General features: G+C 37.6%; 1 protein-coding gene across 1 annotated transcript in view; it reads right to left on the reverse strand.

Annotated features, from left to right (window-relative positions):
• The window catches only part of MYOM2 (myomesin 2), an 81,226-nt gene extending 56,324 nt beyond the window's left edge, over positions 1-24,902 (reverse strand). The window contains exons 1-9 of the mRNA XM_009968107.3: positions 24,845-24,902; positions 16,807-16,940; positions 15,757-15,876; positions 13,953-14,091; positions 13,618-13,775; positions 12,183-12,275; positions 3,171-3,259; positions 3,040-3,090; positions 2,594-2,758 (exon numbers count right to left, since the gene is read on the reverse strand). Coding sequence (XP_009966409.2) covers positions 2,594-2,758; positions 3,040-3,090; positions 3,171-3,259; positions 12,183-12,275; positions 13,618-13,775; positions 13,953-14,091; positions 15,757-15,876; positions 16,807-16,913 — 922 coding nt within the window. The 5' untranslated portion in view covers positions 16,914-16,940; positions 24,845-24,902. The remainder of the gene's footprint in view (positions 1-2,593; positions 2,759-3,039; positions 3,091-3,170; positions 3,260-12,182; positions 12,276-13,617; positions 13,776-13,952; positions 14,092-15,756; positions 15,877-16,806; positions 16,941-24,844) is intronic.
• Between the last annotated feature and the right edge of the window lie 2,445 nt (positions 24,903-27,347).

Genomic DNA, 27,347 nt, shown 5'->3' on the forward strand with positions numbered 1-27,347 from the left:
CATGATTTTTCCCTCTGAATTCAGCTATTTTATCCTAGATTACACTATAAATGGCTGCAGAATGCTGGTGCATATAGATTTATAATATTTAAATTACATCAGATATCAATAATAGAAAGATCCTGTTACCACCTGAACTCATATTCAGATTAGATATACACTCCTGAAGTATTATTTTGATTTAGTTCTTTCAGTATCTTAAATTGTTCTAAGTGGGCCATGAATTATAGACATCATATTCACATTTGTCAAATCCCAAACCACTTTAGAGGATTTGATTCAGTTGGCTTATATGCCCCTAGGAGTCTAGTAGAAAACCTCAATCAGGTTCACTTGCATGAAGCTTATTAATGCTGGGTAAACACATATTTCTCTTGTGTATAATTATTAGAAGTAAATCATACATATCCATCTCATGACTTTAGATGTTATTATTTGATTAACACAAACTGAAATATTTTAGGAAAAATACAGTTTGTCTTAATGTAAGAGTAGAATTAAGTATTACCTCTCAAAAAAACCCAAAACATCTAAAGCACAAAATGTTGAACAAAATATTAACCTTCTCATTGTTTACATTCATGCACTGCCTCCAGCTCTCAAGGGACTCAACAAGGGTACTGTAGCACACAACAAACGTTCATAGTGCATGAATTTCTGCTGCATTTGGGAACAAATTCTGCTAGTTGGTGCACCTGCACACCTCTTGGACATATTGTGACCCATGTACATGCAATGAAGGACAAATCTAAGCTTGTTAGTATCATCTTATTTTCTGTAACATTAGTAGAATAATGGGATGAAAACCTACCTGACTCAATAGCAAAACCCCATTGGCTTCAAATAAAATTAATTTTCATCTGAGGTTTTCACAGGGAAAGTAAAGTTAAGTCAAATAAGGGGGAAAACAAATAGCATAATATTATTACATATAAAGTGGGAATTATCTTGTCATTATGAAGGGTTAAACTGAAAAAGCTGTAAGCTTTTGTTCACCTATCCATAGTGCAAGCAAAAATCACATTGAATGAAATGTGGAACAATATGGTGCATCCCTTGAAAATTAACAGTTTATCATATCTGTAGTTCCAAACCCAAAATTTCAGAGGTTTGGCATCTTGAGAAACTGGGTCCAGTAGAAGACAAAGTAAATATACCATTGAAACTGATGGCTTATGTCAGAGTGAGGTGAGCGATTATTTATAGCGATTACAAATCCATGTACACTTCAGTGGGAACAGAATCTGGGTTCAAGGATGAGCCTTAGATTTTAGGTCATTCACCAAACAAAAAAAGTAATTTTATTATTCCGTTTATTTTTTTTTTTTTAGTAACATCTAATAGTTCCATCACAATGAAGTATCCACGGTGATAGACAAATAGGAATGAAACAGTAACAGTACATTCCCTGAAGGAGCGGATATGAATCTATGTAAAACTACAGTGTACATGAAACAAAAGTCATAACTAGCAGCAATAAAAGCATCCTTTTTCTGATTTTTCTAATCTTGAATTTTCTTGACTGCCTTATTGATCTTTCTGTCACTTCTTAGTTTATGCATCACATTTTGTTAGCTATGGAAATTTCTGCCAGCTTGCCTGGGATCAGTCTGAATATCAGTCTTGGGAGTCCACCATTCTCAACTGTGGTCCCTTTGGGGAAAGATCTCACCATTCACAAATAACCAAGGGTTTCCTTAAATCCTCAGGCAGAATATTTACTTTAGAATCCTATACAGAGATTGTAGTTGGTGAAAAGTGATGAGTTAAGTATTTACAAAAGCCTGCTATCCATTAAACTAAGTAGTTAATGTTATGTTTCAAGACCTTTTTTGGTGTGGTGAACAAACACTACTCATGCAGGGATTGTGTACCATCCACCAGTGTATATAATATTCTTCAGTGATGTTATTTTCAGTACTTCCTTTTAAGACCGTTTCACTTGGCATAGTATAGTTTTTTACTGACAAAAGAGGCAAGAAAAACAACCTACCAACAAGGCACTTAAACAGCAGAGCAAAGGCATGTGTTCATATAAGTATGGCCTGGCTCATATAAGTATTTCTGAACTGTACATTAAATTGATTTTAATATAAAATTCACAATAGATACTGAAGCAAGATGGAATTGGAGGTCCACACCCACACCTCAGAGCTTCAACCTTTAATTTACTGCTCTGTGAGTACCTTTCAGCTCAGTGGTCACAACATTCGATTATGAATCATGATCAAGGTCACAATTAAAGGTCACAACCTTTAATTTACTGCTCTGTGAGTACCTTTCAGCTCAGTGGTCACCACATTCGATTATGAATCATGATCAAATCTAGGAAGTGAGTTTGGATCTCCACCTAGTCAGTAATGTTCTAACAATTGTGTAAGATTACCTCCTGTTGCTGTAAATGTGTGCTCAGGAAAAGGTTGACCACATCATTTAATTGAAAGACAATGTAGGTCTATATATTCTAACTAGAGATATTTGCTTGATCTATTCCAAAATTAATTATGAGAATCTCATGTTCTAAGTCAGATCTATGTCCTCGGTGTTTCCTTTGGCATTTTCCAGGTAGCTTCTATTCAATGTACCAACTTACCATCTCTATACCACTCAGCACGAGGTCGTAGTCTTTTCAGGTCTGGGGTGATCAACATAGAACACTTCAGAGTCAGTGTTTCACCTTCAGTTCCAAAGGTGACTCCAAACTTCTCCAGAAATTGGACATCGATGTGGGTGAAGCAAACGTCATATGACAGGGGCACTATGCATGAGAAAATGAAAACATTCTTGAGTGTAAGTAAATTGTACTTGGCACAAATAGATCACTGTCTAATCTGAACAGGAGATGGAGCTCTCTGTTATACTGTACTCTGATCTAGAAATGCAATTGGGAAAGCAAAAGAATCTGGACAGATCCTATTGTAACTGAATGATTAGAAAGCAAAGCCAAAAGAAGCTAGTGGTATCCAATTTTCTCATCTATAAAACAATATTCTGATAAGAGTACATAAACTACCTAAGCAAAAAGAAAAAATTGCTTACAGCGGAAGGGCATTATACCAGCTGGGTGAGGCTCTTCATCCCCTCTGAACCCTATAAATAAACATACAATAAACATTCAATGACATGAACATTATATTTATTCCTTGTTTTAATCATGAAATAAGACTTACTTCGCACAATCACAGCACAATTAGTTGACGCCTGCCCATGGACATTTGTCGCAACTGCTGAATAGGTAGCAGAATCATCAAAATCAGCTCTGAAAAGGGGAAGGAGAAAAACAGATGACTCTCTACACAAATACAAATTCTCTTAATTATTTATATTATAAAAGAAGCTACATCATCCTTCAGGAATGTGTACAAAGCCCTTTGCTGGTGTCACATAGTGCAAGACATTGATGAAAGACATTCAGAAAGCTGGTACTGTTTTTTACTGCAGTTTTATCACATCTTAGTATGAGGGCTGCATTAACTTGAGCAAACTGAAAATGACCTTTAGAGAATGATCAAGAGAAAATAGCTGGAGGATGCCAGTCTGGATATTCCCGTTCTGTATGCAACCTTCTTCCTTAACCCATCTTGTCCTTCTGCCATGCATTTTAAGAAAGAGACATGGAAGAAAAGCACAGGCGATGCTTGCAGAAATTTCTCCTTCTATGGTTATTCCCAGAAGACAGATACTGGCATTTTTTGCCTCTCTCATATATCTTAGGCAGTCCAGAGGAAATGATACAAAATTGGGGAAACTGACCAAAATTGTTTATGGGCATAAATGTTTTGTCTTGTTATATTTTTTAGTGAGAAAACATATTTATTATGCAAGGATAGTGTAATGAAAAATAAAGAAACAAAATAGTTACTTCGTGTAAAATAGGACCCAGGGATGGATTATCTCACTTACTACATCCTTCTTTGAAGAGGAAATTACATTAGCAGATATATGGCAAGATGTTAATATATAGGTACAAACTTTAATGTCCCAGCTCTTTTCTTATTGAAAATGGGGTCAATCAGGAGAAGAACAATTGACATAAAATTGAAGGAAAGGAAACTAAACTATGTGCAAATATATATATTTGGTACAATTACTCAAATTTACAGTTGAAATAAACTTATTTGTTATATTTTTAATAAATATAAGTGACTACTGACTAGAAAAAGTTTAAAATATTTTGGACTGATTTTTTGTAAAATGCAGTTTTGGGTAGAATGAGATTTTGTCAATTTTGCTGGAAGAACTTAGTTTGGATAAAGAAACAATTTTGAAAATAGTAGGGTACTTCATTTTTACATTTCAGAATTAATATTTTAATTTTAAAAAATAATTTCATAATTTAATTCTGCTTTGTTTTCAGAAACATACTAAATACTCTAATATGAAATAAAGCATTTTGGGTTTGAGTGAACAAAACTTTTTATTTGGTCCAAATCAAATTTTTTCCTCAACTTTTCCATTAGTCAGGTATTCTACAATACATGTCAAACAAAATTGTTGATTTTTTTTATTTCTTGGAATTTCTATTAGGTTGAGCCATCAGTTAATCAGAGTGCTGTCTGAAACACACACAATTAAGTGTTGTTTCTGTGTAGTTCATTTAGTAGTGCATTTAATGGAGGCCACTCAGAAATTTCCAGTGATGAGATAAAATGTTCTGCATGAATGCACTTAGTTTCCTCTCAGAAGAACAAATTTGTAACTTCTTGGCAACTGCCAGATGAAAGGGGTGAAATTCTGGTTGCATTTGTCTTCTAAGAGGGCATATATCCCAGGTGTGGGAAAAGAAAGAATATGTAAAAGTGTTTGATGTAAATTGCATAACAGGATGCCAATTTGGGGGTATGCAGCACCTGTGACAGGCACATCAGACACCTATTTTTCAGCTCTTGCATATATTCTGAACAGTGTTATATCACAAAAATTATACTATCTGTACTGTGATGTCTAAAACACAACTTGATGAAAGCTCTATTAAATTGAGATTTATCTCTCTAAATAGACAGGACTAACAGCTCCTCCTGGAGGCAACTCTTTGGCAACACATTCACAAAATAAAACAGTAAAAGACAAAGTTTATCATACAATTAATTATCAAAGACAGAGGGCTAAATCCTAAGATTAGGTCACTTCAACAAAAAGCCTGCAGTTGGGCATGAAACCCTTGAGCACCCTACTACAGTATGGACAGGCAAGGTAAGTCTGAAAAACAATTTTTTAAAAATGAAATACTAGGCTCAATATTATTCAATATTGGTTTTGGTTTTCAGGAAGGATTTAAAAAAATGCCAATACCTCTTCACAAATCTATATAAAGCTTAACTGATTCTGAGTATGCTTGAAAGCTGCCACACTTGACGACATTTCTTTTTACTAACTTCTTAAAAGAAGAACATTTTTTTTTATTATTTTCCCAGTTTCCCAGTTTTTAACACTTAGGTGATAAAATGAAAAAAAAAAAAAAAGAAAAAAAAAAAAAACAAAACTGCAGCACAGGCTTTCTTCCTAAGTCGTTATAATGTCTCTATACTGAAATATACATAGTTCATACATTTATCATAGCCCAGTACAGTGCCTTGCTATAATGAAAAAAGCTAACAACAAATGAGGCATCTCAAAGGTATCTTACAAATGGCATTGCAGAATTAACTGTACTGAAACTGTAACGTGTTGTCATCACCCTACAGTACATCCCTACTTCAAGGAGATATAGAGAGAGTATACAGTAAATAGAACATTGTGTATAGTATATTTAATAACATATATTAAATATTAGTAAATTAAACAGTATTAGATCATTTGTCGCCAGAAAGTGGATCTTGATAGCCCTAGTACTGATGTGTTAGAACAGTCCTTGGTGTGCCCTGGTGTGCTCCAGCTCACCAACAGTATTCCCAGACACAGCTTGGGAGCTAGTAAGGGGCCCTTTCCAGAAAACAATCTGGACGTTCTGACAGCCCTGTCCTGAAGGACAAGAGAGTTAGTCTATACCATGACAGGAGGCTGCTGTGGCAGAGGATGCCTTTAACTTGCTATGCCAGGCAAATTCAGGAGTGGAATTCCTAGGCACGGGTGGCAGGTAAATTCCACGGTGTACCCTGCAGGCCTTGTCCCCAGCTACACGCTGTATAAAGGCTTCCTGCCTTCCAGCCCACAGCCCAGGCCACTCATCATCCTACCCAAAGACCTACCGAGGTGCACAGTGTCTTCCTACCACCTACATGTCCAAGCTTCTCCTTGGTGAGTCAGACCCTCCAGGAGGATGGTGCACACTTACATCTGGCAGAGCATGTGCTGGAGGAGCCATGCTGCGTTTGCTGATGAGGTGTTATTCCATCCCTGGGCTGGACATGACTTAGGCAGTATAGAGCACCCATATCATAAAGGAGTGATGAAGACTACCCCACCATTGCTGTATTAGGTCCTTACCTCACATAAACAAAGCATTACTTAAGGCTGCTTAACTTCTGTCGAATCCAACTTAACTGCTCTTTAATATTTCATTGTTGTTACAGAGTGTTGACAACAAGGATTAAATATCAGTATATCTTAACTGAGTTTAACTCTGTTTAACTATCACTTTAAAATAGTCATCATCTGTTCTCAGTGTTGGCTTCATTTTCCAGAAAAAAAAAAAAAAAACAACAAACAGATAAAATAGTCAATAAGAACTAATTTCTGTAAGAATTACACAGGATTCAAGATCTAAAGAGTAATTTATTATTAACACAAGGTAGCAACAAAATAATTCAGAAACTATAGAAATGTGTATTATGAACAAAGGTGAGGTCCCAATCTGTGCTAGACCACTTAAAGTGTCAGGAATTTAAAGATGTAAAAATTGCAAAGTTGTCTCCCTAGAATGAAGAAGCAGAATGGCAGATACCTGATTAACTCTTCAAAGGGATACATATCTGTGTGCACCTCAATCCCCTCTGCATAGTTTTGCTCTCATAAGTAGTAGCAAAATATATCTCTTGATGAGATTTTCCTGTTTGTGATGGTCTCCAAGGTAGAGAGAACAGAATATATCCTAAAAGACTCTAAAACAGACAGGAGATTCACAAAAGGTAGCCCAAGAAGTTCAATGTTTGGAAGCAACTATTTGACAAAGATAGTAATTGAATGATAATTAGTTTCTTGGGAATAACAAAAGAAAGAAGTTACTGACCAAATGACTGACCGAAGTCTTACAATATCCTTTGATTTTATGAAATAAAACAAGATACTTACACTTATTATGAACATACAGATAACAATTCCCCAGGCTAGGCACTTTCTGCTATCTAAGAGGTCCTAACAACTCTACTCATTTCCCAGAGATCACTACTTTGAAAGCATTTAACAATTCCATGCTATGATCTCTAACCTGACTCTCCAGGAGATAAATCAGACCGTCCTATATAGCCTAGTAGTGGAATGCCTTCAAATCTGATGTTAGAAGTCTATGGGGTTAGTGGGTAAGAGCTACACAGCACATTTGTTTCATACCCACTCCGAAGAAAGTTGGACAGGATGGCAAGTCACACAAGGTCCTGGCTCTCCTTTTGTGCCAGACTGGGGGCTATCCTGTAAACTATCTACTTCCCTGTATGCTAAAACCTCTAGACTTCTTAAATTACACTGTAAAATTAATTGAGTCAAGACGAGTTAGGAATGATATTTGAAGTACCCAGGAGGCAAGGTGTGGTCTCTCCAACAGTTATTCTTGTGTCATGATTGAGAATGTGTTTTCCAACCTTTACAAAGGTCAGATAAAATATGCAGAGTACATTTAGATAGCATGAAGTGTGAGTGCAGAGCTGTATCTGTCCCAAGGTACTAATACTTTTTGTGAAAATTAAATTGCCCTGAATCCACGTGAGGTCCTGAAGTGCTAATGTTTGTGTGTGTAATATTCCCTAGGTGGATACATCTGTTTAAAATGCATGTATTCATCCATCTGGCTAGTGTAGATTTAAGCACAAGAAGAGTGAAATAACATTTTTGCCTGAATTGGAACACAGTCCAGTGCATGTCAGGAACAGGAAGCAGAACATAGTAAATTATGGAGTTAAAATTGCCTCCTTTGAATCCAAATGTCAAAATTTTCAGTGTTATGGCCATAGGACAACAAAATGTGGAAATACTCTACAGGATTATCATCTCATTCATTCTCCAGTCAGAATTAATCTGACTGATTTTTTTTTTGTTTGACTGGGTTTTGTTTTCACTGAAAAGGGAACGTATGTTATGAAGTGGCCACTTCCTCAAGCTCCCAACTATTGCAGCTTATAGGGGACAGTGACTGACAGGTCAGAAGATCACAGACCATTTTGCTTGGGGGCTGTTGTTTGCCTTTCAGCAAGGAAAGAAGAGAAGTAGTACACCATGCCTGCTGCCTATACAGTCACTGGTACTACATACCTGCAAAACCCTGGGAGCTGCATTTTATCACTCAGTCAACCCTATGCAGCTCAAAGGCTCTGCCTTCTACACCAGAGAACTGCCTTTGCCGCAATGCCTCTACTCTGTTCTGCTTCCACCTACAGCAGGAGAAAGGGCAGGCCTCACTCTCTATCCATATTAAATAATCTCAAGCCTTTTGTGGCTAATCAAACTAAAATAGCACTGTACTGACTGCACAATGTCATTTGTTAAATGAGAAAAGTTAGACGAAAAGGTTCGTTCAATTTTTAAGCTTTTTTTTTTTTTTTTTTTCCTAAAGCAATGCTGGTGGTGCTGAAGAGTGAAGCGCCTGATTTTCTCTGCCTACTGGCAGCAGGTATTACACTGCACTCTGCTGGCTCTGCCACACATTTTTGCTGATGCAACCACAAACTTTTCCTGCTGCAATTACCAGTACTTCTTAAGAAACGACGTTATGAAAGAGGAAAGGGAAAGGACCCTAATAAAAGACAAAATACTGCTAAAGTTTGAGCCTTGTATAGGTGACACTGTATAGCCACATCACACTGACAGAACTCTGGAAAATAAAACTTCTTTCCCTGCTCCTTCTACTGTCCAGCCCCCATCAGCTCACCTGCCTGCTCACTGAGGGGTGGGAGTCAGGAACAACCCCCATCAGGAGCATACTGCTGTGCCCTTTATGCCCCAGCCATTATAACAGGAAATGTAATATAATCAGAAATGTAATATAACCATTCACATTTGCATAAAGCTAAGTGATTCATTTAAGGACGCATCGCAGTAAAAAAAAACAACAAACAAACAAACAAACAAAAAACCTAAACCTGTTGCTAAACAAGTAGCAGCAACTAAGACATTAAAAATTATGTTATTTGTAATTACTAAGATATATACTAAGGCAGAAAATATTTTGCAGCTATGCTATAAAGCAATGGGACATTCTCATCTTGACTACCTCTGATACAGAAACCTTTTCTTGTATCATATGACTATACATAATTAAATTAGATGGGATAAAGAAAACATTTTAAACAAACCCTCACATTCTCAGACATGTATCAATCACTTCAACTACCGGTAGCTTTCCCTCAGAGGATTCCTCGCAGTGTCCTCTGAATCGCTCATCATAAGTGAGATGAAAGATGGGATGAACCATTACCCCAGTGCACGCTAGCAACATCTCTTCTCCTATAATTATGAGATGTGCAAAAAATATAATGAAACTCCAAAACCCTTTTCTTTACTGCTCAAGGGAGACCTTGAGCTCAGGCTCCCAACTGAAGAAGCCTAAAAGGAACAAGAAAGAGGCACTATATGATAAAGGTAGCACTGACTGCATGCAGAAAATGTGGTAAATTGAGCACAGAGTATCTTAAAAATATGAGACAGAGAAATTAAAATGATCTGGTTACTGTATAGGCTTATGGGCCCTGTAAGACAGCAAATGGCGGGGTGGGGGGGAGATGAAATTGTGTCCAGTTACTACTTTAAGATGACAAGGTGACGTTCTGGTTTTGGTTCCTCAAGAATTTTTCCACTGAGATCAAGAAATACTCATAGGAATAAATATCACACTTGCATCAGAAGGAAAAGTTCACTCCCTGAGATTCACTGAAGCACTAGAAAGGTGGCCAAGAAATTCCAAGGCCGTTCTGAGTGGCTGTGGATCAGATGACATGCAGCTCAGCACTTTGGTATGAACAGCTGAGAAGAGCACAGAAGTGGATAGGTAGAAAACCCCAGCAGTTCTACTTCCCAGAAAAAAAATAATACTCCAAATATATGTGCACAGAGATATGTATGGAAGATCCTGAATTAATTGATATATGTTTTATAAAAACATTAATAATATCGATATATTAACCACTACCTGTAAGTCCATTGTTTTCAAGAAACACCTAATATTAATTATGCATTATCAAAACGTTCTTCCATATTCTGCATGTTGATTTTCTGTCTTTTTGGACAGAAAATGCAGCTGATGGTCAAGTTTTGAAATAAAATAGATGAGTAATAAATACATAAATTTAAGATTAGAAAATTCAATTTAATAAACTGTATAATTCTATGGTAAATAATTAATAACTCCGAGTCTACAATCCCCCAGTATTCTTTTAAGGAGAGAAGGGAAACATGTGGGACAGCATCCAGGAATCTTTAGATGGCAAAAAGACCACACTGCCAGACAGAATGAAAGAGAAATGGAGTAACAGTGTCTGAAGATGGCAGCTTGTTTGAATGTGAGGGACCCTTGATGAATACATACAGGTCTGGGACTAGTAACAGTGGATGATGATGGGTGGGTGGGTGTGGGAACCTGAGTGGGTGACAATAAATGACTCTGTAGTATGTCTGAATAAATATGGCTGGGTCTGAACACTCCCAAAGCTGGTTGTGGGTGGTGTCTAAGTGAATGATCGCCACCCAGGAAAGAGAAAAAAAGCACCAAGGGGATACAAGCCATTAGTACCCTTCAGCCTGATGGCTACAGATTCTCATAAAGCAGGATCAACACTGATTCTCATTTCTTCAAAGTCTATTTACTCCCAAAATGTCACAAAAGGAACCTACGTACTACATTTCAGGCATCTGCACTCACCAAGCGGTTGCTCATAGACACTAACTCATGTCTCAACTGTGTTGAGACATCTCACAGATACATAGAGCAGTCAGCAAGTTATCCATGGTCTGAAGGTAGAAGAAGATTATGAGTATCTTAGAAGTACTCCTAAGTACTGCTACTCTTTGAAAAGCATCCCTTAAGAAATGACACCATAGTGATTCTTGCTGCCAGCTTCTGTACAGGGATAACTTTCTTCCATCCTGAGCTATGAAAAGGTACATAGTTGGGCTGGACTTTGCTGCAGGATGACAAAGACAAGTAGTCCTTCCCAAAAGCAGAAAGAATGCTTCCCTTATTTTCTGTACTAACATCACAAGGCTGTGCTCAGGGCTGCTTCCACTGCTGACAGATAGAGACAGGGTAGAAGATGAAATGTTTGGCTAGCCAAGTGTTAACCACATATTCCAGCTGTTTCAGCACAGCTGATGCTCATGTTCTGCAGAAATTAAAAGGGTTTTTTTGTGTCTCTGCTCTAGATATTAATTTTCTTTTTAAATACCATAATAATGTTTTCATTTTTCTTGGAGTTTTTATATTTTATTTAAAAACTTGATGAAAGTCACATGTAGCATAAAATATTTCAATTGTTTAGGACAGTGTGGGATTAGTTTTAGGAAGCTCTTCTAACCAGGCATTTTCTATACTACAAGGTCTTGAAAAATAAATGTAATTAAATTAGAATCTTTTTAAAAAAAAAAAAAATTACACTTCCTTACTTTTTGGAAAACAAAAAAATTGAGATCAAAAGGTAAATAGAACTTAACATATAATAAAACAAATATTGATGACTGGGTGTCTTTGCCCTCACCAGGTAAACTTTTGCTTACATTAAAGAGCTTCATGATGGCAAGAATATAAAATACACAGACAACCATTATTAATAACTACCATTATTCCAGCTACTTACCTCTTCTTTTCTATCTTCTTGCAGATTGCTGGAATTAAATAATAGAAATATCTAATTTTTCATTTCAGTTTCATGACCTAATATTCAGCTACTTAGTGAACATTCTGTAGCCTAAATGTGAGTACCAACAGAAAACTGTGATGAATTTAACTCTCTTGCAGTCTTTGTGTGAATTTTTAATTGTATTTGATATAAAATAATTTGCAGAGAGTATAAAAAACTGTTGTATTCCCCAGAATAATCTACCTGTTTATATGCAACACATGTACTCCATATTTGCTTTCAATTCTGTACTTTGCTGGAGCACTTGCAGGGGTAATCAATTCCTCATTTTTGTACCTGACAAACAAGAAAAAATGAACTCATTAATATCAGCTACTATTCACTGCATTAGTTTAGTAGTCTTTTACTTTCAGATATCATTTACTGTCATCTGAGCTCTCTTTATAAATCTTGTCGACTTGCATAGAGTATTTTCCAGTATGCATGGATAGATACACATTGAGCCACGGAGGCATAGGGGAACCATCACTGCAGTAAGAAAGAAGATGTGCACCCAGACCAGAAGAGCAGGCAGTGAAGTGGAGAGATGATACGTGACTTGAGCTTTCCAGTCCGCTAGCCCTGACAAGGTGGGAAGCAAACTTTGTCTTTATTCTCAGTAAAGCACTTTAGCAGAAAGAAGGGAAGCAGTAACAGGATTGTGCCTCAGGTTAGACCTTTGTAATCCAGCCTGGGTGTCCTGGTTGGGGCTGGAGTAGAGTTCCCGTCAGCAGCACCCTGAGACCCCAGGGGCTCCCCAGGTCCCAGTGCCCTCACCTGTGTGCGGGGGCGGGGGGAGCACAGCTGGAGGGCTGGGCCCCGATTGGCCGATAGTCCATGTCACGTGACATTGTGCTCACTATATAAAGGCAGGAGTGGGCTGGGAGGGGCTGCCACTTCTGGGAGTGTTGCTGTGGGGCCTTTGTGTTGGGGATTGCCGGCTGGGTGCAGGTGGGTGTTGGTTGGTTGGTTGGTGGGTGCTGAGCAGCTGTATTGTACATTACCTGCTGATACTGCTGTCAGCGTGTTATTCTGTCACTGTTATTAAGCTATTTTTATCTCAGCCCGCGAGTCTCCCTTTACCCCTCTGATTCCCTCCCCATTCCCAAGTGGGGGGAGGGTGGGTGAGCGACTGTGTGGCATTTAGCTGCTGACCAGGCTCAAATCACAACACTGGGGCTCTCACAAACATGGGGCAACACTTGTCTGGAGAGGAGGGCAGCTTCAGGGATGTTACCTCAAGAGAGACTGATACAAAATGAACATAGATACAGCTCATGACAATAAAGGTGCTGTGCAAGTTTACCCAGGCTTAGCAAGTTGCCTGTGAGTTCTGTGTATTTTGCTATTTGCTACTTCATCAGGGAACTGAATGGTCAGTGAGACTGGAATGCCTTCTACAATCTGCCTTCTGAAACACTGGAGTTTGCTTCTCACCCGGCACAGGGCCATTCAGCATGCTGTCCTCCCACTTCTTCCCCCTGCAGTATCAAGTGCTACGATCCAGCACATCTATGAGGATTATAAAGGGGGTTTAACATAGCCATTATGTATGTGACACTTATCAGTTATGCCATAACTTCCAAATGAAAAAAGCTTAGCAACATTTTTAGAGAGCTAGGAAAGGCCAGTCTCTTACCATTGTACAACAGGGGTGGGAAATCCTTGTACAGTGAAGCAAAGGCTCACAGACATCTTTTCCCAGACAGTGTGAGACCTCAGGCGCACGAGAATTTCAGGAGCTCGACTTATACTTTCCTCAACAGCGTGTCTTTCCAGAGCCATATTTTCTTCTACCTATTAAACACAGGAAAAGAAGTATCTAGCACCAGACTCAAATGGGGTAGGAGTTCTAATATTAAATCCACAAAATCAAAAGCTGCTAAATCACTATTAGTATTTCAAACACAAGCCTAAATTTCAGTATATCTTATGATTCTGATTGGATGGGAACAAAAAGGTTCAGCACTGTACCATCCTTTGTATAGTAAGTCTATCCAGATGTTCTCTAGCACGGTGCCTGGCTGTGTGAATCTCTTTTTCCAAAGCAGACAGCTCACTGGCAAACCGGATCCTTTTCTCTTCACTTGCATGAGACTTTTGTTCATGAGTCCTGCAGGACAAGAAAAAGTATCAGGTAAGAGTAATCAATATGAAGCTTTAAGATTGTCACTCATACACACATTAGGTGACTGAGGACTCTGAAACCTGTCAGCAAGATGCAAAATCTAGTTCAGGAATTATTCTTGGAGTCTATCTGCCTATTCTAAGGAGTACGTGGAATGAACATGAATTTTTCTTCGTTTTCTTTCCCCCGTATATATGGTGACATAGCTTCAGGTCTTGAAAACTGTCATGGTCATGCTGACGTGGTGCCCCAGAGACTTAGTTCTCTGGTAATTGAGATCAAGAACCCACCTAGCTTCCTTCTGACCTCTAATTTTCCTTCCCATGGGCACAAGAAGGCAGAGGGGTGAAGGTACATTCTGTTCCCGTTCACACCCTGGTAAGAGTTGGGCCTTGCTCATGGTGTGCCTTTGGCTCTAGTACCTGGAAAGCTCTTCTATCTCCATGGGCTGTATCAGCTGACTTCACCTGGCAGATACAGACCAAGGAGTTCATGAGGATTTGATGAACAGCTGCATGCAAAGAAGCTGCCCTTGAGCAAGGGTGAGCAGGAATTATTACAGAAACTATCAGGAAAAGACAATGTTTTGAGAAATTTATCTAACTCTATAGTTTTTTTCAGAATTAACAAAAAAAAAAATAAAAAAACCTCATAAATGTTTTTAGGAGGAGCTAGCTCAAGCTCCTGCATTCCTGATGACTCAGTAAGCAGCCTATGGTACTCTTTGCCTTGACAACAGAACAAAAGAAGGGAACTGAATATCAAATATTTCTAACATGGATGTCATTAAAGAATATAGCAAGACTCTTAAAGCATAAACCAACATGGCATGAAGCAAATGAGGAAACCTGCATGAGGTTCAGTGAACAGTAGATCAAGACATTATTTGTCTGTATCTTAAAAGTATTTCTTTTTACCATTTCTATGTACTTTAAATACCAGCCTTGTGCTACCATGTATTTATATAATGATAAAATTTAAGAGAGTTTTCAAAAAACTATATTAAAGTATACAAATGAGCTTGATCTTCCTAGAATATTCTGTTTCTAGGGTGTGTATTTCAAAACAATCAAAGTACCAGAACCATATGGAAGCATATGATTTTTCACATCACATTTTCTACAAACGATGCAGAATTTGTTCTTGTAGTATAAATTCTCTGGTTTTGGTGCCATCACTGTAGAGCATGGCAGAGCAAAAATATTCAAATTCACTAAGAAACAGGAGTATTGCCATCAGCACATTTACTATAGGACTTCATATCAAGGCCATAACTGAGACATGATGGTAAACCCTCTTGATATTAAGCAAAGAACTCAAAAAGTTTAAATTGATTCAAATCAGAAATTTAGGAATAGTGGAGTAGATCTGTTCAAAAATGAGTTTTGGATCCCAGGGAGATTCTAATTTATTTTGTTTTTAAAAATGTTTTCAAGGGTTAGATTGGGGTTTAAGGGAACAACTTTGGGTTGAAATATGAGATTGAAAGTGACACTCAGTCATTTAGTATTCCAGCCAAAATAGATTAGTGAAGAACAGTGACAGAGAAGCCTTCAGTCTCATCGACTCTGAAAAGAGTCCTGGCAAAAGAGTGATGCTAAATGGGACCAGAGCCACTACACAGGTCAGGTGGGACCAACAGAGCCTTACCTTTTCCTGGATTCTTGCATTGCTTCATGAGCCAAGGTGCGTGCCCTCCTGGCACAGAGTCTACATGTCGTTTTTCCCAATCCAGGTGATTCATAATAGGCAGCCTGTCTGGAAGCAGCCCTTCAAATACAAAAGACATTGTTATGACCCAGAAATTCTGATAAAATATGAACTCACAAAAGTCAAAGAAATTACTTTAAATGAGCTGAATACCATGACTGAGAAATGTTCAGTGATAAACCTACTTTGCATTACTCAGTGACTGCACTAGGTTGCTGATTCTCACTTGTCCTTCAAGGGCTTAATGTCCATCATCTGTCACTGGGGATCATTAGGCATAAATCTCTAGAACATTGTCTATTTATAAATATTCCTGCCTTTCTATATTTCACAAAACCTTCTGCATAAACTCTCCTCTTTCATAAGGGAATTTGGGCAAGCTACACAGCTATGTAGGCATCTAAATTACTGAAGAAGGAAGACAGTGATTCTTAAGCAACCAAGATTCAAAGCTCCAGGCTTTGAGATACAAAGAATGTGTATCTTGTGGCTAAAACTCTGAGATTTCACATGAGACAAGTTAAAACTTTATTTAATTAAAAAAAAAAAAAAATTTTAAAAAACAGAATTGAATGACAAAAACTATAATTAGGAATAGCCAATTTCAGGAGAAAGAATATCTATGTCATATAAAAGAATGGGTAAAAAACTGTTTCTGTGATTTACAATAAATTTCATACCAATATTCCTTAAATCAGAGTTTCAGTCAGAGCCTAAAAGGAAGGATTTCCAACTTGGAGGTAGAAAACAGGACAGATCCAGAGCTAAAAGGTCTGTGTAAGTGAGTTGCAACATAACTGGAAATTCTATCTATGCTGGTGGTAGACTACAGACAAGGAGCATCCCAATGGAAGGAATTGCAAAATTACCTTTCTGAATAAATCACAGTTTTGGGGAGTAGAGGAGGAAGCTAAATGTCTTGATCCTAACAACTGATTACCCCAAATAGAAACCTCTCTATGATCCATATGGGGAATACATGGCACTTACTTTCTTGCTGCATATTCCTCAAGTATATATCTTGTCTGAATGTTGCGATAGGACTGATCAAAGTGCTTGTGCCTCCTCTGGTAAAATGGCACCGCTACTGAAGACATACTTCAGTGTGTTACAACCAGTAATTCCTGCAGAGAGTAAAATCACATTTAGCCATTAATTTCAGACACCTGAGTTTGATATTTTTTCATACATAGATGTGTGTGTACATGTACAAATGTATAAAATTCCATCAATTTATGACAAATAGAGCCATCAATTATAATACATGGGTACCTCAGGATGTATCTCATCAGCCACACTGTGTGAGCTATAGAATCATAGATGATAGAGCTAGAAGATAAATTGTCAGATCAATTTTCCCCTTCTTTGCAGATGTCATTTAACACCTCCATAGAAATTTTCAGGGATGGAAATCTAACAGCTTTTGGGGCATTTTTAGGTGTTTCACCTCTCTGCTCCTCAAACCTTTTATTTTGTCCCTTGTTGCAATTTATGCTCACTGTTTCTTGTCCAATTCACCATGACAACAAAAAAATAGACTGTATTCACCCACTTTTGCAGCAGTCTGTTTAAGATTTTGTTCGCATCCCCTTTCAGTTCTCTTGTTTGAATTAACAAAGCTGTCTCATGCAGTCTTTTCTCATGGGTTATTTTTTCTAGACCTCCAATCATTCTGGTTGCCCTCCTGTGGACTTTCTCCAAAGCACGATGTATTTTGATCAGTATTTGGATAGGAAGTTCTCAGAAACTTTTAGGGAGCTCCCAGAAGCAGTGTGGATGGGAAGAGCATGTTTCCCACTGAGTTGAAGTTAAACAAATTCCCAACCATGGCTTTAAAAGAACCCAGAGGTGCCCATGTCCCTTTGTGCTCATTAGAAATATGATGACAACTTCTTGCGAAAGTGGGGAATGTTACCAGTCATGTCCTGAGTAGGTGCCAGCCTGTGTAACTACAGCCTGCTGAGTAAGTCCCATTTACAGTCTCAGTTGGATGTGGGGCTCTTTATTCATGGGCCACTTGGCCTGAACAGTGGTGAGGGATTCCAGGAGGCAACACAACAGTCAACACTTTCCCCATGAGATGCCTACACTTCAGTGACAATGGAAGCAATTTCCCTATACAAAGTCTATAAAGCAGCTTGGGTCAAATCCTGAAGTTTTTAGCCAGGCAGATTCCTGAAATAACACCTACTTTCCTCCTGAAAGGTAAGGGGAGTGTCCCTATTGTTATACTCCCATGCAGGGTGCAGCCTGTCAGCTCTGCTCCAGAAGCTGGGGCACGGGCAGGGACATGGCCTGGGACCCACCTCAGGACAACCCATGGGAAGTGAGACAACACGAGCTCATCCCGGGAACATATTAAGAGGGTGTCAGAGTCCTGGGGGGCAGCAATGGACTTGACTGCCCTTGCCCAACCCCCTCCATGGCTCCCCCATTCGTGCCCATGGCCCCGGTCACCATTTTGTTCCCCCAGTGCCATCAGCCCCGCTTCAGTGATGCTGCAGGATGGCCAGTCTCCAGTTCCTCACAACCTGACCCTGCCTGGCCATGGGCCCTACCAGGAATAACCTGCCCGCGGTGGAAATCCTCAGACCCACATCAGAAGCCTGCATTTGTAACAAAATGTCCCATAAATAAGCAGCTTCATGATGTATATAAAATGAAAGCTCAAAGAGATTTTAATAGAAAACTTATAAATTCATTTAGATACAGCATGAGTTTTTCTTACTTAATTTTAAAGACACTGGTACTGACCAATTTTAGGCCATGTTCTATTTCCTATTAAGTACCTGGAGACAGGTGCTTTGGGAACAAAATGAGCAATACCCACATCAAAATTCAATTAATAACTGTTTCAAGAAAAAAAGTGATTTCTAGTAAAATGAGATCTAGTTCAAAATTGAAGATATTCAGTCACTACGTCATTGTCAACTTTCAAATTCCATGTAATTTTTTTGGTTTCATTAATCTTTTTACTGTGTGAAAAGTACTTTAATAAAATATTGCTGCAAATAGGTTTCTAAATGTTTATTACTTATTCCGAAAGCAATCATGTTTTCTGTCACATAATGGAATTTTTATTAGTATTTTATGCTTTGAAAAATAATTTTGCAAAATCCCCATTTGAGAATGTGAAGCAATGATAAAAATGTTGAAAAATTACAGATATTAACAAGACCTTTGCATGAATTTTTAAGGTGTGATTTTTTTACCATTTTGTCTAATTGTATTACTATCCAGATTGTATATGCAGAAGAAATAATTTGCTACGTTTCATTGCAGCTATTTATTCTTGAAAAGTAAGAGCTAGATTTCTTATGCATCATATTTTTAGAAAGAAGAATGTAAGATTCGATGAAAGACTGAAATTCTTAGTTTAGCAAGTCACTCCATTTTATGTATCTGTTTTGTAATTTTGCCTGAACTGTAAAAAATTAAACTGAAATTAATTAAAAAGACCCTATTGTTTTATAGGCTAAGAAATCAAACATTTAAACATGCTAAAATACCTGTAAATACCATATTTCCAGCATATAGTATTTGCCAACAAAAGGAAATGCTAGTTATTGATTAGGTAGTGTAATAAATTCCAGCTGTGTCTGACTGTTAGTTCCAGATACTCAAAACTAGAGCCAGATGACCCCAAGTCGTGATGTTCTTACATCAGCCAGTTTTACTTTTCAAGAAAAAGGTCTCTGCAGTAGATAGATTTAATCACAGATACACCTTATTTAACAAAAGTCATGAGATCTAAAGAGATTAGTTTTTACAATTTATCACCTGAGAACTGTATACTCTGCATAGCCTATAGTTACCTTTTCAACCCTTTATCAGGAGATATGAGAATGACAAAAGTCACACATTCAAGATTTAGAGCTTTAGGCAAAATACCAGAAACCACAAGACAAAAATAAAACAGGTTTGCAACATTACTATGCAACATTAAATAAAAATATTACCATGTTTCTAGAGCAATAAGAAAGTTAACATGACCCAAGTTAGTACAGCGTGGTGTAGCACCTTACAGAGGTGCCAGCTGGACTTATTAACTCCTCATACGACACATTGCCGTAGTTACATGAACACAGTTACACAGACCCACGAGCAGCATTGGCTTCTCCTAATTTTGGAATCTGTACATGACATTATGCTATACCTGCAGACATCAAATACGGGCTTTCTTCCTGCTGTCTAGCTGCATGACTATTGTGTGTATGACATTTGACTTCTCCATTAGTTAATTCGTTAACAGGACAGTTAATGGTATAATGTTCCTTCTTTTCTATTTTTAAATAGCCTTTCCACCCAAATGAAGGTGCAAAGGGCAAACCCATAGATTAAGCTGACTCAGATGTTAAGTGCTACTCATGTTAACATGTGGCCCAGTTAAATAATTCTGTGAATTTATCAACATGCAATTTATGTGTTGCTATGTATATAACTCCCACTGAGATCTGACGTGTAAGGATTGCAGGGTAACGTCCATATGTCTGGATAGATCACAGTCTGGATTATCTTCATTTTTGAGATAGGATCTAACATCTTTGTCATTTACAATTCATCCTTTTCCACTAAATGTAAAACTTACATTTTAATTAGCATATCTTATTCTACAAAGCAGCACCCAGGGTTTCTCAAAATTTGGGTTCAGATATTTTTCACATTTACCCATAGTACACTTAGAATAGAAACATGCATTTCCATCCCAGTCTCCATACAAGCAATTAACTGAGCTTGTTAGCAGCCAGACTCATTTTGCCTTCTGTTAACACAGAGGGGAGCTGTCTGGCAACAATTCTAAATGTTATAATCATCATCAGTTAATTACAATGATGCTTGCAGAGTATGTATCTAACACTTAATAGTGCTGAAAAGACAAGTATTTGAAATGCAGAATCACAGCCCCACTGTAAAACCAGTTTCAGCAGAATCTACAGAGCATATAGGGTACCTTGAGTTCATTACAAGAGAAGTTTCTATTGTCTTCCTAGGAGCAACGTGCTGACTGTTTTCCCAGTTCTCCACTAATATACATTCACGTGAGATGCTTGAAACGCATACTAATATTTAGTAAACCTACCACTAACATAGTTAGATAACATGATATGCAGATGGCAGCTTAATCCCACTGAAGTTATTGATTTAGGTGAATCAATATTTTATTACTGACAGTGGCCGAAGACCTAATTATACTGGCAAGTCAGTTGGTGGAACTGACCCAAAACCAAGATGAAAGCAGTGGTCTGGCAGAGGCATTGGGGAAAAAAAAAAAAAAAAAAAAAAGATGAAAAAATCCCCACCCACATTTCCCAATAGGAAATTGAAAATTCAACACAAAACAATCAAAAAGCAGTATACATAGTTCAAAAGAAAGACAAATTAATTTGCTGGGAAACTGTAACAAACTGAAAAGCAAATCTCAAGTTTTATTCTACAAGTTCTACTGGTATGTGACTGCAAGAGTTAGAGAGAACTTGCTGAAATATATGGCCTGTGTGTCACAGGCAACCCTTGAACTTCATCCATGCAGATCTTATTAACATCCCTGGATTTCAAGAAAAAAAACTTGAGTTACAGGATAAGATGGTACTAAATCATTTAGTCTCTCATCCAACCTTTACTTTTTTGGTGGAACACAGCGTCATTGTACTCCTACCTTTTTTTTTTTAATTAGTCCTATTTATTTCTATGATTGTAAATGCTGGGGACATCAGAAGGACCTAAACTGCACTAATCTATGTGTTGTATAATCCATTCAGAAGACTATTAAACCCAAACAAAAATAATAAGTCAGCCAAAATGTGCTTAAGGATTAATGATGTAAGACACAGATGAATTAGACTGGTCAAATCAGTTTAGACAAATATACATTTCCACATGCTTAGTAGTATGTATATAACAATTTATATTTGGTCATAAGTAAAAGACAGAGTTCCCAGGCCAGATATGCATAGTTTCATGCCATAGCAATACTGATCTGAATAGAAAGCAATAATCTAGGACCACGTGGCAAGGGAGCACGTTCTTGAGCAGAGAAGCCAAGTGTCTGATATAGACATTGTTAGTTTGATAAGTGAGTTAATTTAAGATTTAAAGGACAGGCAGTAAATTCTAGCATGATCATTCACGTAGCCTTAGAGAGAAGGCACACAATCAAATAAATTGATGGATGGGATTGACAAATGCCATGGGAAGAAAAACATGGTTGTGCTCACCATAGATAGACAACTTGCATTCCCAGCCCCAGGAGGCTCCTGTCATGAGCAATGCATTATACAGCATGTACTTTCTCTGCCTGACCTGTCAATGCTATATCGTGCAACATGCACTTTCTTTGCTTATGTCTGTCCTTGTCCATCTGCAGAAGTGCCAAAAATGATTCACAGGTTCTTGTCTGCCCTCATGTAGCCTATCCTCCTCATTCTGGCTGAAAGGTCAGTACATCCTGTTCCTACAGGCATATCCTCATTCTTGATCTTCCTATGTATCTCATCTTTCTTAAATATCTTCAACCATTTGTATTGTCCTGAGGGTTTATCGTGTTTTTCCCATTACATAGTCATTGTTTCCTCTACCTGTCTGTAGTTTTGTTTGTTGTTATCCACATTGTTCAAGGTTAAGTGTTTTTAGGAAACCTTGTTTCAGCAACTTATACTTCCACAGTACATTAAAGCCCATGATATTTAGCTGATAATTCCATACCACCTATCTACCACAATGAAAGAGAAAAGGAAGAAAATAAATAAAATTTTAAAAAATTTTAAAAAAAGACCTTCTAGTCATCACTTGCTTCTAATGACCAGATTAAAGAATTACCATACTGCCTCAAAAAACTTGCAGTCCTTTACAGATGGTTATATCAATCCTGTAGAAATTGCAGTACGTAATGACATCTTCCCCCGGGAAAATTACTTTGGTGGAAATCTTGTAAAACCAACATGAATCAGTGTGTAGACACTGCAGTCTAAAATAGAATTGGATGTAGAGGGTCTGGTAACATCTCCATTTTGGTTAAAATGATAATATGTGTCTCCAGTCTTTTATCTATGTGTTCATGTGTGTATTGAGATCTTACACAGAAAATTATATCCTGTGTATGAAAAAGGATGAACTTAAAAAAACCCCACACAATCTACTGTCATTTTAAGATGTTTCTGTCTTTCACATTTAAGAGGTTTTTTTTCCTTCTGTATAAGAATTCAGTTTTAACCTTTTTGACAACAGAATATAAATGCTTCTGAAATTAAAAAAAGCGTATGGAATTTTCATTTGCTTAAACTCTATGGAATTGCAGACATTACTCAGCAAGCCTTGAAATTCCTTGTCTTTTCTCTTCTGACGTCTTTAGCTACATTATAGCTGGTCTTATGTTTTACTGAGCATACCTCCTTTGTATGGGAATAGTATTATCCTAGTTTCAAAAATTAGTGTTAAACAGAAATCTCGTGGACTATTTCAATCTGGTTCAAATCATCCCCAGAAGCATATGCATTATTTTTCTCATTAAACCTAAAAGACATCTCATCTATTTCTAATCTTCTGAATATCCAGCAAAGCAACATTTTCAATACTGGTCATCACAAATGTATGTATTCTTTATTAATAATTTCGTATGCTTTGAATAAGGACACTTTTAACATTTCACTACATCAAATGACTCTCCTTGCAAAGACATACAAGTAGATTAAACAATTTAATGCAATCATTTGTCTACAGCACATGTATGATTAGATAGAATGCACATCTTGACCTTGTAATAGTCCCTGAGTGGTTTGCTTAACCCTTTAGCCATAACAATTAGTGTGGAGGCAATCTGGAATATGCTGTGGAAGGTCATGGTCATAGCCACAGCCACAACCCTTGATAGAATTAACCACCAGCTTTGCTGTCGCAAGTAGGTAGAAGGCAGAGTCATGGATACTCTTCCTTCCAGCAAGGTCACCGTTGTGGAGGGAAGCACCAGTTCCTGCACTGTTGTGAATATAAAATATAAAATGTTGGCTTTTCTATTACTCTCATGAAGGACAGAGTGGAAGCCTCCAATGTGACTCCTCTTGACATATCCCTGTTATAAGCTAAGCAGTATATAGCCCAGAGAGGGTACTTATGTAGGTCCTTTCTTATGAATTCATGATCTTATATGACTGGGAATTAAATGAGGCTGAATTTGTCCATATTGACTTGAAACATTGTCATCCTAACATTCCAAATGCACAAAGAGTTGCAGCATGTTCTGATAAAGTTTTAAGATTACCCTTCACTTGGAAAGTGTATTATATCCCTTCAGCTGGACAGCAAGGAATGTGAGACAGTGAGATGGTGAAAGTCACTTCCCATCATCCCAACCCTCATTATCCTTCATTACAATACTCTCATTGGCTCACAGGTATTATCAGCACACAGGCGTAGTTTCAAGAGTATGAACATGATTTCCAAGACTTTGTCAGTGGTATTTAGACAGAATTTTCATGTGGCGCAGAACAGATCACATGGTTTAAAGCAATACGGACACCAGAAATGTGTCTTCTGAAGACAGGTAATTGAAAGTATAATAGACAAAAAATAAAAGTAGAAATTTTTTGTCCTAGCTACATCCTGTTCTTCAGCATGTCAAATAGTTTTGCCAGCTACTATAGGATTTTATGCTTAATTATTTACACATATATTTCAGATAAATCATGTTTTGTTTCTTTATACAGTATAAACACACAAGTGGCATTGCTAATATATGTGCTATTGGAGAAGCACATATACCAATAGAGCTATGGATTGGTATAATGTAGTCCTTTATAAGCAGAAAGAAACAGGGGAAATGTGGTACACAATAAAATCAAGCTGACTATGCACAGAATAAAACAATACTGCTTTACTTTTATGTTTGTCTTTTCATAAATCAATCCATGTTCTGTTTATTGCTTGTTTTCCTCAAGGAAGGTAATTTATTTTTTTCAGCAAAGCAACCAACACCCTCCCACAATCACTCCCATTTGTTCTAGACAAGAAAAAAATAGATGAAAAATGGACTTACCGAGGGTTATAGAAAAATTGCAAAGCACAGAGGAAGACCAGCCTTTCCCAGCTTAGTAAACTCTGGCTGAGGAAAACAAAAATAATTCCCCTCTCTAAAGGCTACTGCCCCTCCACTCCCATTTACGGGCAGATGCAGTGCTATATTTAGAACTAACCAAGTGATTCTCCCAAAACTGAGGTCAGCCTAATAGGCAATAAGAGTGTGATATAAAGGCAGAAGAAAAGCCCTACCCCATACACAGTTGTACACTGTATTTTAATAAAAGATAGACTTCATTCCAAAAAAGAAAAAAAAAAAAAAAAAAAAAAAAAAAGAAAACCAAACCACAGTTGCTTATGTTGAAAGTGCGGTTTCTTTTCCCATAAACACCAAGCACATGGGAAAATTTAATGTCAGAAAAGAGTTTAAACTTTTTATTTAGAAATGATTGAAGTTTTAAAATAATCAGTAACTTAGAAGATCAGAGAGGAGACATAAGCTCCAGAATTTTATTAGTAGAGACATGAAATCTCCTTGGTGCCTCAGGCTGTAAAATGAGCCTCCCCATTGCCTCCTTAAGAGCTTCCTGGATTTGAGAACATGGCTGCAATATGTGGAGGCATAACAACTGTATAAAAAGCCTACTAACATGGATTTAAATAAATTCCAGTTCCTACTCACTATTTCTATCTCCGTAATGTCACCAGTCAACCTGAAAGAGAGATTTCTCTGTCTTGTAGGTAAAGGAGGAGGAATTAATATACAGAGGTATATACAGACAGAGGAAAAAAAACAGCTAAAGCACTCAGTTCTGTGAGACCCTGATGGTCCCTGATTACTACCACCTAAAATGGATGTTTGGTGCCTGTAGGGCTCCTAGATTTCTACCCAGAAGCTCCAGGGCACCAGTGTGGTGGCTCTGACATGTCCAGATGTGATGGGGTAGCAGCAGGTTCCCCCATGCTGGTGCCATGCAACCCCACAGGGATTTGTCCCATTATGTGAGTCTATACGGGGGAAGGGAAGGAAGAGTAAGAATTCTGACAAGGTTTTGTGATAAGCATGAAGAAATAATCACATTCCTCTTATTCTGTCTGGAAATAGGAGCTGTCTTGGAAAACCTGGCTGTATGGCAGACCTAATCACATCTCATGACTTGGTCCATAATGACTCAAATATCCAGTGAGTCAGAAACATACAGTAAGTAGGAAATTCATTGATACACAAAGTATTTGAAAATAAAAATATCTATTTTCAATTCAATTTCAAGAATGGGGTCAAGACCAAAGTCACTAAATGACAATTAAGATCTTCTAGTGCCTGGTATAAGAAACTTTGATAGGTGAACAATGATCTTTTAAGTCAAGTTTTCTTTTTATGCATATATATATATATATATATGGGAAGCAGAGCAAGATGTGGAAAAAACATTAGTCAACTCATTCTTGTCGCATCCACAGTATTCATCCAAGTTTCCTAAATAGCTCTGGTAAGGATCTTTCCTACTTTCTTATAATCTAGGACAACCACTTGCTTGAAACAGACTTCTCCTTTCCTCCCATCGATCTTAAATTATAACTCAGTCTGACAGAATTAGATCTACGGAAACAGACACAGTGGAATGAGTGCACATGCACTGAGCATAAAAGTTGCTTCAGAAGCAGCTGTCAAAGTAATTAGCATGTAATAATCTAGAGCAAACCCACTTTACTTACACAACTCCATCTCTCCTATTTCATTTTCCTGTGGGAGGCAAGAGGTCAGTTTTCAGGAAAACTTTAGAGTTCTCATTACAGTCTCTGCTTTTAATTTCTTGTTCTATATTTATTAGCTTTAAAAAAATGGAAGAAAGTACAGCCTGCTCTGTCTGCCTTTACACTTGAGCTCTCTTCTATTTTAAGTTCTTTCATCAGGGTGTGGTTGGATGTCAAAAATGTGAAAGTTCATCCTGAGGGCTGTGGGGAACATGCTATAGTCAAGAACAAGTCATGCAGTGGGCCAGTCCCAGATTGTCTCCAGGTAAGTCAATAAATACATTCTCTTTCTCTTCATAAATATTCACAAAATAGGATAGAAGAGAAAACTGCAATATTGTGTCATTCAGTAGTGATGAAATTTAGGAAGCAGAGCACCAAAAAATATCCAGCACCTTAATTGTAAAATAATTTACATTATGTCCTCAAACAAACTTCTTCCCTGGCACTGAAGGCATCTTCCCCTGATCCTTCCACTTCCCAAACAAAAGTTCTTCCCCAAGAGGTGCTTTTAAAAGCAGGGATTTAGCAGGATATCCAAAGGATTATTCAAGCACTTGAAACTGAGCATGTGCTAAAATCCTTTTGTGAATGTGGTATTTTATAATTACTTCTTTATCTTGTACCAGTCCCTGGCTGTGGGATGTTTAACTGATATAGGCTTAAGTAAGGGCTCAACTACTCCAGTAAAGGGGAAGAGCAAGACCTAAAATAGAGCTCAGAAAAAAAATGCATTAGCTTTTTAGCTTCTAGAGGAAACATCAAAA

The sequence above is a fragment of the Tyto alba genome, unplaced genomic scaffold (assembly GCF_018691265.1).
Source record: "Tyto alba isolate M040663 unplaced genomic scaffold, T.alba_DEE_v4.0 Super-Scaffold_40, whole genome shotgun sequence".
NCBI classification, from domain to species: Eukaryota; Metazoa; Chordata; class Aves; order Strigiformes; family Tytonidae; genus Tyto; species Tyto alba.